The following is a 12,745-nucleotide window of genomic DNA, read 5'->3' as shown; positions in this document are numbered from 1 at the left end:
AAACTGTGGAAAATTTCAAAAAAAAATTGGACATCGCTTCAAACATGTAAAGTGGTCTAATGATAGGTGTAAGACATGTAAAATATACATACTGTTAATGCAAAAATATACCTTAGTTAAATTCACCCATTTCAAGATTTGTTAATAGATCTACTGTTATTGCGTTTTTGGTTAATTCAGTGCAGTGTTGAATCTTATGGGAGATGGGTTCTTGAAACTGAAGCATTTCGTGGGTAGTATTTGCTATTGATATGGGCTTGAACAAATGTTGTTTGTTGTGGAGATTCAGGTTGTGTTTTATGGTACTTGAGTTGATTAGCTGATTTGGGTTGGTTTCAAAATTTGTTCTTTTTTTATTGGATTGTATTCTGTTGGTTTTTGGTTTGGGTTTTTGGAGGAGGAGGAGATGATGTTTTGGAGGGAAAGGGAAAGGGAGACTAAAGAGCATATTGGTGGTCCACCTTGTGGACAAGTCAGGGTGCTTGTTGTTGGAGATTCAGGTATTTAGCTAAAATTTAAATGCTTTTAGTTTTCATCTTTTGATTATATGATTTTGCTATGTTTTCTTATGCATCTTACTAGTTATGTATCTTCTTGAATTTGATTTCTAGTCTGTAGCTTGGTGTTTGGTGGTAAAATATAGTAGTTGCATAGATTCAGAAATGCTTGAGGAACGGAGATAACTAATAGATGCTAATAATATGAGGTCTCTGATTTATAGACATAATTGCTTTTGGGTTGAGCTAAAGGGTGTGGCGTAGAGGTCAATGAAAGAGGTTATACCTGTGCTAATGGGATTATCAGGTACCCGGTGGAATAGTCGAGATGAGCAACCGGACTGGACGCCACCTTTATCCAAAAAAACAAAGACATAAGTTCTTTTGGACTTCTCGCAATTCGGAAAATTTAGGTCAATGCAAGATGATGAAGAGTTTATTTAGAATCTGGGAGCTCCTGTTCTCTATTGTTACTAAAAAGTTGGTGATGAGCCACTAAACTGTTTATAACTGCAAGAAATTTTTTAACCTACTAAATCTGGAGGATATGGGTACTGCATACTGTTACATTTGTTTGATAAATATTGTAATGATTGATCCAACCTATTTAATCTGTGACCACGTCTTAGTATCATCGTACAGTCTGGTTCGTAGCTGTGGTGAGATGATTCCTAATATGTTAGAGTTTATAGAACACCTTCTTAAGAGTTGTTTGGTGATGGTGTAAGTGTATGAGAATGCTGATTATTAAGAATAGATAAATAGAAGTTTTTTTCTGATGATATATTTATCAAGAAAAAAATAAAATGAATTTCTTTTGATATTGTGACCACTTATGGGACCACACTAGATATGTTGTTGTTGTTGTATTATGATTATTAAGAGTAAAATGAATTTCTTTTGATACAAGTTTGAAAACAGGATGTACAATCAGATTGCTCATTTGAACACTTAGGGTGAAAATGTTTTCCCGGAAAATGAACGGTGTTATCACTTATTTTCCCTTGTTTGGTTGGTGAGTGAAAAACTTTTTCCGGAAAATGTTTTCTAGTGTTTGGTTAGAGAACAGACAATGTTTTGTAGGAAAATAATTTTCTATGCTACTTTCCTCATCCCCAACCCTCCCCCAGTTCCTATGTTTCTTGTGCTCTCCAGTCTCCCCCACCACAATTACTCAACGTTTCCACAACGCTATTTTCTTTCAAGAATTCAATTATTCTTCTCATAAATTCTAATAAACCCAAAGGAACTAATATGTTAGATTTACTTTTTCACACAAGAACGTTAAAATTTGAGCTCCATAACTGAAAAGAAAATACTCTTTTATTTGTTAAAACAAAATGAAAGTTCTATTTCTACAACATGAAAAGAAAATACTCATTTTGTTAATAAACCTCAATAATAGACCTCAACCCCATAACAGGAATAATTTTGTAGTCACTAAAACAATATTTTTATTATATAACCTCTCGCAACATATAAGATTCAGGCTAACAATGATAAACGTCTCATACACACATAAAAGAGAAGAAATATGAGCAACTCCATAATAACCATTCTCCGTATAGGAGTACTCAAGAAGCAAGTAGACATGAGAAAAACCATCACAGAAGTATGGCATACCATATTGGACAAGCAACAAAATATCTTTCTATGACAATTGCTTCCTATTCTAGCTTTGTTCTTCCAACCCCATTTGTGTATTTTAGTGTTGTCGCTTGAATCTTTCCAGCCAAACCTTGCGTAGATTCTGATTTTTTGCCATGAATGCCTTAGCTAACATGTCACTTTGCACCAAATAATCAAAAGCTTCACCTAAGAACTCTTCTTCATAACCCTCAAATGCCATAATTTCTTCGTACAATCTTGTCATATCTAGTCGACTATCAGCTATTTTACTGATTGCCGCTGCCACTTCTCCAAGCTTTGTTGATATATCACTGACCACATCTTGCACATCAGAAGAACGACTTCGTTTGCGACTTGCTTTAGCTTGAGAAGTTCCACTTACTACATCTTGCACATCTTTTTCCTTAGATGGCCCTTCAATGTCATTATCATTACCTTTCTCCGAACTGCAATCCAAGCCTATATCATCAAGCGACTTAGCACAATCACCCCTAGCTCGATTGTTCCCACACACGAGGGACATTTCTTCAAACATTTCGATCTTTTTGTTAACGAACTTCTCATGAGTAGGATGAGCCTATAATACAACGACAAAGCAAAAAGTATAAGAAACAAGTGAATAATTCAGTGAGTTCATGGAAAATAATTGAATATTACATCGCTCGCATACGACAATTTCAAGAGAAAAGAAACACACTTTATTTTTTTGATAAGGTAAAAAAGAAACACACTTTACTCAGCTACTACTTCTCCCTTATGTATGTCCCAGAGCATTGCTCTGACAATCATTTGCATTAGCTTTTATCAGTTATCTTCAGCAGTATAACACAATTCTAAAAGATACATTCTAAGATCGAAACGACAATACATAGGCTGGTTAATGCATAATGAAGTAACAACTTATCAAAGTATGAGTTCTAACTTAAGAGCTAATTCTGCTAATACTAGAATCAAAAGTTTCTCATACAAAATAACAGGAAAATCCATGTAAACGAAAAAGACATAATAACTCAAAAAATAGAATTTGCAGAATCTAGCAGTCAACAGAATCAAATAAAATGTCAGGGAAAATTTTAGAACCATATTCAAATTTGGCACCTTTGCATATGACATTACATATAAGAAAACATTTTACCTGAACGTGGAAAGCATAAACTCTAGGACTAGCAGTAATCATCTTCAAATTATCATCCCATCCAAGACCACTTTTGTTTAGAGAAGAGGTTGCTCTGTATTCCATGTGCTTCTTAGTATTTTAAGATGATTCTCCACATGCTTAGGTGAACACTCCTCCATTCCTAGTTGTTGCTTAAGGGCATTCGAAACACGATTGAATGATATGGCCTTAAACTGATTAGTTGATGTATTCCTTTGCTTCACTTCATCAGCTAGGATCTCCAACATCAAATATTCCATTGGTTTTGTCCACCTAAATTGTTTATCTCCTTTTTTTACCATTGTTAGCTGTTATAGTTCCTATCTCAAACATGAAATTTAAGATAAATAGAGATAGGACAACAAAATCATATAGAATGTAAAGTCACTGTACATAAGAGTATATGAAAACATAAACAATTAAACACAAACAATTAAAACCAAGATGACTATAAAAAAAACTGTTTCTTGATAGATTATATTCATCTATTCCTCCTCCGATCATAGTTTGTAAACATGGCATGAGCAATGGCATCTCTTTTCAACGACCGTTCCCTAGCTTCTTCACGTCTTTCTCTAGGTGTTCAAAATATATACTAATATTCAAAATTAATTAAAAACTTAATATTTAATATGTTACTCACTGCAAACCAAGGGTAATAACGATAGTTGTTCCTTATCTCCGACTGGATAGTATCATTCGGTGATTTCACAAGGGTTGGATAGAGCTTCAAAATTGCTTGAAGTACAGTGTGGAAACATCGATGAACAGATTCAATCGACCTATAAAAATGGGACCCTATCTTGCGAAACCGTTCATTAAAACCAACAATTTCTAAGACAATTAGTACTTGTTCTTGCAAAGACATATTTCTGGTTGATCTCAAGAAATTATTTCTTCTAAGAGCATTACACAATTCAAAATGTACGGGTTGGCTCATTCTTATCGGACCTACACAATGAACAGTACTTCCATTCAAAATACTATTCATGTAAAATTCCCTCTCTTGGTCTTTATTGGTATAAGGTGCCCTAGGAATGTTACTTTGATTTTCGTAGGCTAAAATAATTGCAGCCCCGGCATCTAAGATAGATATGGCTGCCGCTCCAATTATTGCATCATCTTCGTCGTTTTCAATCGAATCCATCTGTTGCAACCCAACTTTAGAACTTCTACTCATAAAAATGGATTGATAAAAGCATTAAAGAGAGCCTAAAAGAAATCGAACTTGGAACCAGTAAATCACTCAAACAACCCAAAAGATATAAGAATATGTAGGTTTCTCGTTTTTAGTAGATATTGTCCATATGGATCCTTTACTTTTCATGAAACTATGCACAACATATAAGCTCCTCTGACCACACAACAATCAAATTTCCAAGTTGCGAGTGAAGCCACATTGCTAAAATTTCATTGAACTTGAATCATATATTATCTTCTTGATCGACAATATCCTAGCTAGAAAAGCTTCCAAGTTCAACACTTGTGTTTTAATAGGTAACATTAACTTCCAGTACTACATTGCTTTGTTTCATAACTTAAAAGACAAAAGAGGACATAGAACCTGATATCATATAGAAATTAATATTGAGCAGCAAAAACAACAAGAAAGTGGATCATGAACAAACAAACTCTATCAAATCCCAACATGAAGAACAATTACCAAAAGTTCTGAATACTTAGATAAACCAAACTAACTGAAGATGTACCAATTTTGACTATATTCAGGTTAGAAATTACATTTTAGGATTCTAAATATTGAAAATTTGAACTCATGAATTAATCTTTTGTATTGCAATGGATATCAGGCAGAGCATTAGACTATTATTCATCAGTTCACCAAGCAAAAACAGAAGGAATTGAAGAAAAGTTTAAAACCCTTAAAACAAACGCAGGAAAGGGGGACGTGCGTTACCTAAAATCAAGAGCCCAAGAGCGAAATTGACGGAGATTTTAGAGCATTTCCTGATCTCCAGATCCAAAGCGTTTGTCTCCGACCTCGGAGAAAACAACAAGTTGGGTGTTTTGGTGCGATGGCGGAGGATCTTAAAACGCGAGACTGAAGAGAGAGAAATTGGAGTGAAGCGAGATGAGAGAAGGGAGAGAAATTAATCAACTGGTTTGAGAACCAGTGATGGGGTGGGGAGGGGAGAGAGAAGCCAGATCACGCGTTTTGTTTTTAGGAAAATGTTTTCCCTTCAAATTTTAGGGAAAACATTTTCCCCCAATTAAAGGAAAATAAGTTGATTGGGAAAATGTTTTCCAAACTACTTGTGCCAACCAAACATGAGAAAATGGGACCAAACACACCCTTAATCTAAACAATAGCCTCACTTGCTCTAATAATTATCTTCTAGGTTTAGTTGCCCGATCCAAAATGTATCACTATCTTTGGATATCATTTTCAAATGCCCTTTGTGTATTACATTCAATCAATGTTTCTTTGGATACACTAGGTTTTACTTTCCAATTTATATACTCTAAGTTCATTCTGATGTAGTCTTCTTATTAAGTGTTCAAGTCTTTCTTGTTTGGCATTAGCTTTTCTCCCCTTGATATTCAGACTTTGTAAGATGTTCTGGATATTAGTTTCTCTGTTTTTATTTATACCCAGTGATTCCTTGTTTTCAGCTCCTAGTTTCACCATTTTTTCTGCTTCATATTTTCTGGTAGGTGTGGGGAAGACTTCTCTTGTTCATCTGATTCTCAACGGTTCTTCCATTGCTCGCCCTCCTCAAACAATTGGCTGTACAGTCGGAGTTAAAGTATGGCTCACTGATAATTTTGTTCTCCCTATAATATGAAAATGTGCTGAGAATGCATGTCCTATAAAAACTAATTTATTCCTGTTTCTTCTGTAAAGCACACTACCTATGGAAATTCTGGTAGCTCATCAGCAAGCATAAAAGGTGATGCTGAGAGAGATTTTTTTATTGAACTTTGGGATATATCAGGACATGATCGTTATAAAGATTGCCGATCTCTGTTCTACTCACAAATTAATGGTGAGCAACTAGCTTCATCTCTTAAACTGTTTTTTTTTGCCTAAAAGTTTCTTCTTGCGGAAACATGTACGATATCTATTCTGGATGGCTCTGTGTCTAAATACCTGATCGTTAATATCAGAAGATGGTTAAAGCACGAACATGTGCTAGATATCTGATTATGTTTGTTTATTTTAGCAGAAATCACTCAATCAGAGATGTTTTCACATGTTTGTTGTCATCAAATTTTTTAATATTTACATTTTTCCTTCATTTGGGAGAGGGCAGTGGACGACTTTCTTTCCATGAAGTATACATTCTGATGATAGTCGGATGAAATCCTTTTTATTTCCACATTAGGCGTTACTTTTGTATACTATCTCTCTCTACGGAGGTGGGAAGAGATCACTTTGTAGAATTATTCATCCTGATGATAGTCGGACGAAATCTATTATGTAAGATTTGTTAATTTCTACTTTAGGTGTTATCTTTGTGTATGATCTATCTCAAAGAAGGACAAAAACAAGCTTGCAGAAGTGGGCTGTAGAGATAGCAACAGCAGGGACATTCTCGGCTCCTCTAGCTTCAGGAGGTCCTGGTGGTCTCCCTGTTCCTTACATTGTCATTGGCAATAAAGCAGATAGTGCTACAAAAGAGGGCACTAGAGGAAGCAGTGGCAATCTTGTTGATATGGCTCGCCAGTGGGTTGAGAAGCAAGGTCTACTTCCTTCAAGCGAAGAGATCCCATTGACAGAGAGTTTTCCTGGTGGTGGAGGTCTTATTGCGGTAATTTTGTCTAACACAAATTGCATTGATTCATATTTGAAAACTATTAAAGAGTGATGCATCTTGGTTTGTTGAGAAAAACAATATTCTCTCGGGCAACACAAATTCTGATGCTTAAGCTTGTTGTTTTGGTCTCACAGTGCTCACTCTTGTTTAACCAAGTCTGTATTGGCATAGCAATTTAAGTTTTCATCTTCTTCTTGTTGGGTAAAAGGTGCTTAGTAAGGGTAGCAGTCTATTGAGGTGCATGCTTAAAGGTTTGAAACTCTTTTTTTCCCCATTTTTGTAAATCTTGTGGAGATTACCTTACACTATTCTCGAATCTTCTCTTGACCTCTACCCTGCTTGCATTTTCTTGTGTATGAAGAGAAGAAAAATGGTTTCCAGCTACCAACAGTCTTTCTTAGTAACTGAATAGGAATAATCTTTCTTTTTTGTTTATATATATATAGTTTAGACTATAAAAGCTGAGAGATTGTTGACTTATATAAACTGTCAACTGAACCAAGGGGACAGGATGCTTTTTCCTTCTTCCACTTGGTTTTCCTTCTCCTTTTTTGGATAGTTTTTTCATACTTGAGATTCTCTGATCATACATTTATTATCGATTTGGAACTAGTTAGATTTGAGTAGTTGATAGATTTATTGGCAAATCCCTGTTTGATCCATCACTTTGTTTCTTCTTCATGGCTAAGCTTCTGTATAAGTCGTTACATGTCTCAGTTTCATTAGAAAAAGGACGTTCTAGTAGGTCTAAGCTGTTCATCGACATGTCTTTTGAGTTTGGCAAATTAAAGCATTTTTTGGTCTTACTGATCATAAGCTGTCTTTTCATTAGATTGCAACCAGACCCCTAAAAGAGAGGGAGAAAAGAACAATAGCTACTGTCATATTGGGTAGTCTGAAGCTTGGAACTTTTAGCTTTTTTTCTAATGGATAGCTTATGAAATAGGCAGCTTCTATTTCCTGCCAATGAATAATAATAGTAAACATGAAGAGAAGCTAGATATGGCTTGCATTCAGGCCTATTTTCAAATTGAAAGATAGCTATGCTTTCTCTACACTCCGGTTGCTTTTTTTAGCCCTTGCCCCCCCTGCCCCAGCAACTCTCCTCGAAATTTTTAAACATGCATCTGCTATAAGGGGATTCAATATAAAGGAGTAAATACATGAGAAAGTCAAGGGGATTCAACATCTGCTATATATGCATAAAAAATAATTTTAACCTTGTATATAGTGTAATTTCCGGCAAGGGGGGTCCCCTTCCGCCACCCTATCTCCACCCATGATAATAAGTCTTTGTGACAAAGGCGAATGTTGAGTTTATTTCATGTTGCTATTTATTGGTGTAAGTTTATAATTTTCTTTCAAAAATGGTGAATAAGAAGTTTAATCTCATTTAAATAATAAGTGTCAATGGATTTACAGTGTAATGTTTTTGAAATATTTAAATAATAAGTGTCAATGGATTTACAGTGTAATGTTTTTGAAATATTGCAGGCCGCTAAGGGAGAAAGATATGACAAAGAAGCTGTCATGAAGTTTTTCCGCATGGTCTGTATATTATTGCTTTGCATCTAAACTGAGGTTTACTTAATCTATCTTACATTATTGAAGTGCGGGGTTCTCTATTTCAGTTAATCAGGAGGAGATACTTCTTAGATGATCTACCTGGCAGCACCGTGTGGTCGTCCTCGGCCTCTACCCCGGCCCCGGCCTCTCGCGGCTCTAGCAGGGGACGCGGGTGCCTGGTTATCAGATCTTCCGGTACGGGTCCTCACCATCTGTGAGAAAGAATAGAATACAAAAGTTTAGAATTTTTGATGTCAACAAATTTCGCACGACAAGGAATCAAAGAAGTATAATTTTTCCTAACAATTCCATAGCCTCTCGAAGATAAGTATAGACGTCTCCGTACCGATCCGCGAGACTAATAAACCGGCTTGTGACTCACGACACCTATGAACCTAGAGCTCTGATACCAACTTGTCAAGACCCAAACTCCCTCCGTATAACGTCGTGGCGACATCTAATCTCTACGACTAGGTAAGCCTAACAAATTGCAGAAATAACAATACGAAAGTAAAACATATCAACTAACTGTGATAGATACTGAATAACCAATTACAATGCCGCTTAGCATGTACAATAACCAAAATGCTAAACGTACACAACTTTCCCAAAACTCGGAACATCATGAGTCACAAGCTACAGAAGGAAACTAGTATCTCTATACACTAGAGTCTAATACACAGCTTTTTCAAAACCCGGAACATCATGAGCCACAAGCTACAGAAGGAAACTAGTATCTCTATACACCAGAGTCTAATAAAAGAAGTATGGAGGGACTCCGAGGTCTGCGGACGCGACAGATGTACCTTGAAGTCTCCGTACAGTAGCAAACACTCTCAGCTAATAGCGGGGCTGATAAGAAGTACCTGAATCTGCACACAAAACATGTGCAGAAGAGTAGCATGAGTACACCACAAATGTACCCAGTAAGTACCAAGCCTAGCCTCGGTAGAATAGTGACGAGGTCAGGCCCGGGCCCTACTAGGATATAATAACAAGGCAGATGATATACTAAAATGAAGTAAAACTGAGAATTTAACTGAAGGATTCACAGAGAAACAACAACACAAGAACAATGTGATAACAACAGGGGCGCTCCCGAGATACCGTCTCGTAGTCTCAAAAGTAAATGTGTAGGGAGATCTCCCGAGAAACCGCCTCGTAGTCTCAAAAGTAAATGTACAGGGAGAACTCCCGAAGTACCGCCTCGTAGTCTCAAAAGAAAATGTGCAGGGAGAACTCCCGAGGGACCGCCTCGTAGTCTCAAAAGTAAATATGCAGGAAAAACTCCCGAGGAACCGCATCGTAGTCTCAAAAGTAAATATGCAGGGAGAACTCCCGAGTAACCGCCTCGTAGTCTCAAAAGTAAATATGCGGGGAGAACTCCCGAGGAACCGCCTCGTAGTCTCAAAAGTAAACACACAGCTCAAACCGATAATAAAACAGTTAACAACAAGATTTCTACAGTTATACTGATAAAGAACAAGGAAAAACAAGAAATCAACTAGGCATGCTTCACAGAGTTCAAATAAGCAATTAAAGCACGTAGACATGCGATATTAGACTAAACAGGATAGCTACACATATTGGAATAACTCAATTAAGAATGAAAACACACTAATACTCATTTAAGCGGTATAACTCAATTTAAAGGAAAAACAATTTACTGCTCAGTAAAATAAATCGGGGTTTTCAACAAATAGTCCGTGTACGTACTCGTCACCTCACGTACACGACGCTCACATATCACAATAGTACTAAATCCTAAGGGGATTTCCCCCACACAAGGTTAGACAAGCCACTTATCTTGAACCAAGCTCAATCAATCGGTAACGATGCCTTTTCCACGAATATCCGACTCCGAATGGTCCAAATCTAGCCAAAATTAATTACATACCACAAATACAACTATAAGAAATTAATCTAATTAATGAAATCAAAGCTAAAGCAAGAAATTAGAAAATCGCCCCAAAAAGTCTCTCCGGGCCCACGTCTCGGAATCGGGTAAAAGTCACAAAATATGAACACCCATTCACTCATGAGTTCACTCGTACCAAAATTATCCAAATCCGATGTCAAAATCTCAATCAAAACCCAAAATCTTAGTTGAAGAACTTCTTCCCATTTTCCCCAAATTTTCAATCCAAATTCGAAATTAAATGATAAATCAACCATAGATTAGTGGAATATAACCACAAAGGAGTTAAGAATCGTTACCCAAAAGCTTTCTCTAAAAATCTCTCAAAATCTCGTCCAAATCCGAGCTCCCTATCTCAAGTTTGATAAAAATGGCCAACTCTCATTTTTGGAAACTTTAATACTGCCCAGACATTTCCTTCTTCGCGAATGCGGCCACATCCTCGCGTTCACGAAGCACAAATTTACTTCGGCCCAAAATCCTCCATCGCGAATGCGAAGACCACTCAGCTCGACCCTACGCGAACGCGGGACCAACGTCGCGAACACGTAGGCAATAAGGGCATGGGGACCCAGTTGGCCAATACCTCTACGCGAACGTGGGACCTCCATCGCGAACACGTAGACCAAGTACCTTAGTGCTTTGCGAACGCGGGACCTCCATCGTGAACGCGAAGCACAAAATCTCGCCCGCCTCCAGTTCCTCTTCGCGAACGTGAGACTCCCCTCGCGAACGCGAAGAAGGAAACCAGAACTGAAGAACACCAGAAATTTGCAATCTCTAAGTCCAAAATGATCCGTTAACCACCCAAAATCAACCCGAGCCCCCTGGAACTCAACCAAACATACCTACAAGTCCTAAAACACCATACGAACTTAGTCGAGCCTTCAAATCACATCAAACAACGCTAAAAACACGAATCGCCCTCCAATTCAAACTTAATGAACTTTGAAACTTCAAACTTCTACAACCGATGTTGAAACATATCAAATCACGCCCGATTGACCTCAAATTTTGCACACATGTCATAATTGACATTACAGACCTACTCCAACTTCCGGAATCGAAATTCGACCCGATATCAAAAAGTCCACTACCGGTCAAAATCTCCGAAAATTCGACTTTCGCCATTTCAAGCCTAAATCAGCTACAAACCTCCAAAACACAATCCGGACACGCCCTTAAGTCCAAAATCACACAACGGAGCTAATGGAACCGACATAACTCCATTCCGAAGTCGTCTTTACACAGTTCCGACTATAGCCAAAATCCTAAGGCTTAAACTTCCGTTTTAGGGACTAAGTGTCCCAAAACACTCTGAAACCAAAAACAAGACCTCCCGACAAGTCGCATAAGCAGAAAAAGATACGGGGAAAACATCAAATAGGGGATCGGGGCTATTACTCTCAAAACGACCGGTCGGGTCGTTACATCCTCCCCCTCTTATAATAATCGTTCGTCATCGAACGAGCATAGAGACATACCTGAAGTGGTGAAAAGATGAGGATAGTGGCTGCGCATATCATGCTCGGTCTCCCAAGTCGCCTCCTCGACCGGCTGACCCCTCCACTGAACCTTCACGGAAGCAATGTTCTTTGACCTCAGCTTTCGAACCTACCTGTCCAAAATAGTCACTGGCTCCTTAACATAAGATAGATCCCTGTCCAACTAGACTGAGCTGAAATCCAACACATGAGCCGGATCGCCGTGATACTTCCGGAGCATAGAAACATGGAATACTTGATGGACCCCTGCAAGACTGGGAGGCAAGGCAAGCTCATAAGCAACCTCCCCAACACGTCGCAACACCTTAAATGGGCTCGACTTTCCCTTCTTCCCGAACCTCATAACGCAATTCATAGGCGAAACCCGGAGCAAGGCCCACTCTCCAACCATGAACGAACCATCACGAACCTTCCGATCCGCATAACTCTTATGTCTGGACTGGGTTGTGCGAAGTCGATCCTGAATCACCTTCACCTTATCCAGGGCATCCTGAACCAAGTCTGTACCCAATAATCTAGCCTCGCCTGGCTCGAACCAACCCACTGGAGACCGACACCGCCTACCATACAGAGCCTCATACGGTACCATCTGAATGCTCGACTGATAACTGTTGTTGTAGGCAAACTCCGCAAGTGGCAATAACTGATCCCAAGCACCCCTAAAATCTATCACACAAGCGAGAAGCATATCCTCCAAT

The 12,745-nt window shown here is 38.1% G+C and overlaps 1 protein-coding gene across 1 annotated transcript; it reads left to right on the top strand.

Moving 5' to 3' along the window:
• The first annotated feature begins 1 nt into the window (after window position 1).
• LOC142167889 (small GTPase LIP1-like) lies at window positions 2-8,930 on the top strand. Its single transcript, XM_075228300.1, has 6 exons — window positions 2-500; window positions 5,956-6,047; window positions 6,146-6,287; window positions 6,748-7,052; window positions 8,553-8,606; window positions 8,690-8,930. The coding sequence occupies exons 1-6, from the start codon at window positions 407-409 to the stop codon at window positions 8,840-8,842; spliced, it is 840 nt and encodes a 279-aa protein (XP_075084401.1). The 5' UTR covers window positions 2-406; the 3' UTR covers window positions 8,843-8,930.
• Window positions 8,931-12,745: the final 3,815 nt, after the last annotated feature.

This window comes from Nicotiana tabacum, chromosome 13 (assembly GCF_000715075.1).
Source record: "Nicotiana tabacum cultivar K326 chromosome 13, ASM71507v2, whole genome shotgun sequence".
Lineage (NCBI taxonomy): Eukaryota > Viridiplantae > Streptophyta > Magnoliopsida > Solanales > Solanaceae > Nicotiana > Nicotiana tabacum.
This window is presented reverse-complemented; position numbering and strand designations above follow the sequence as displayed.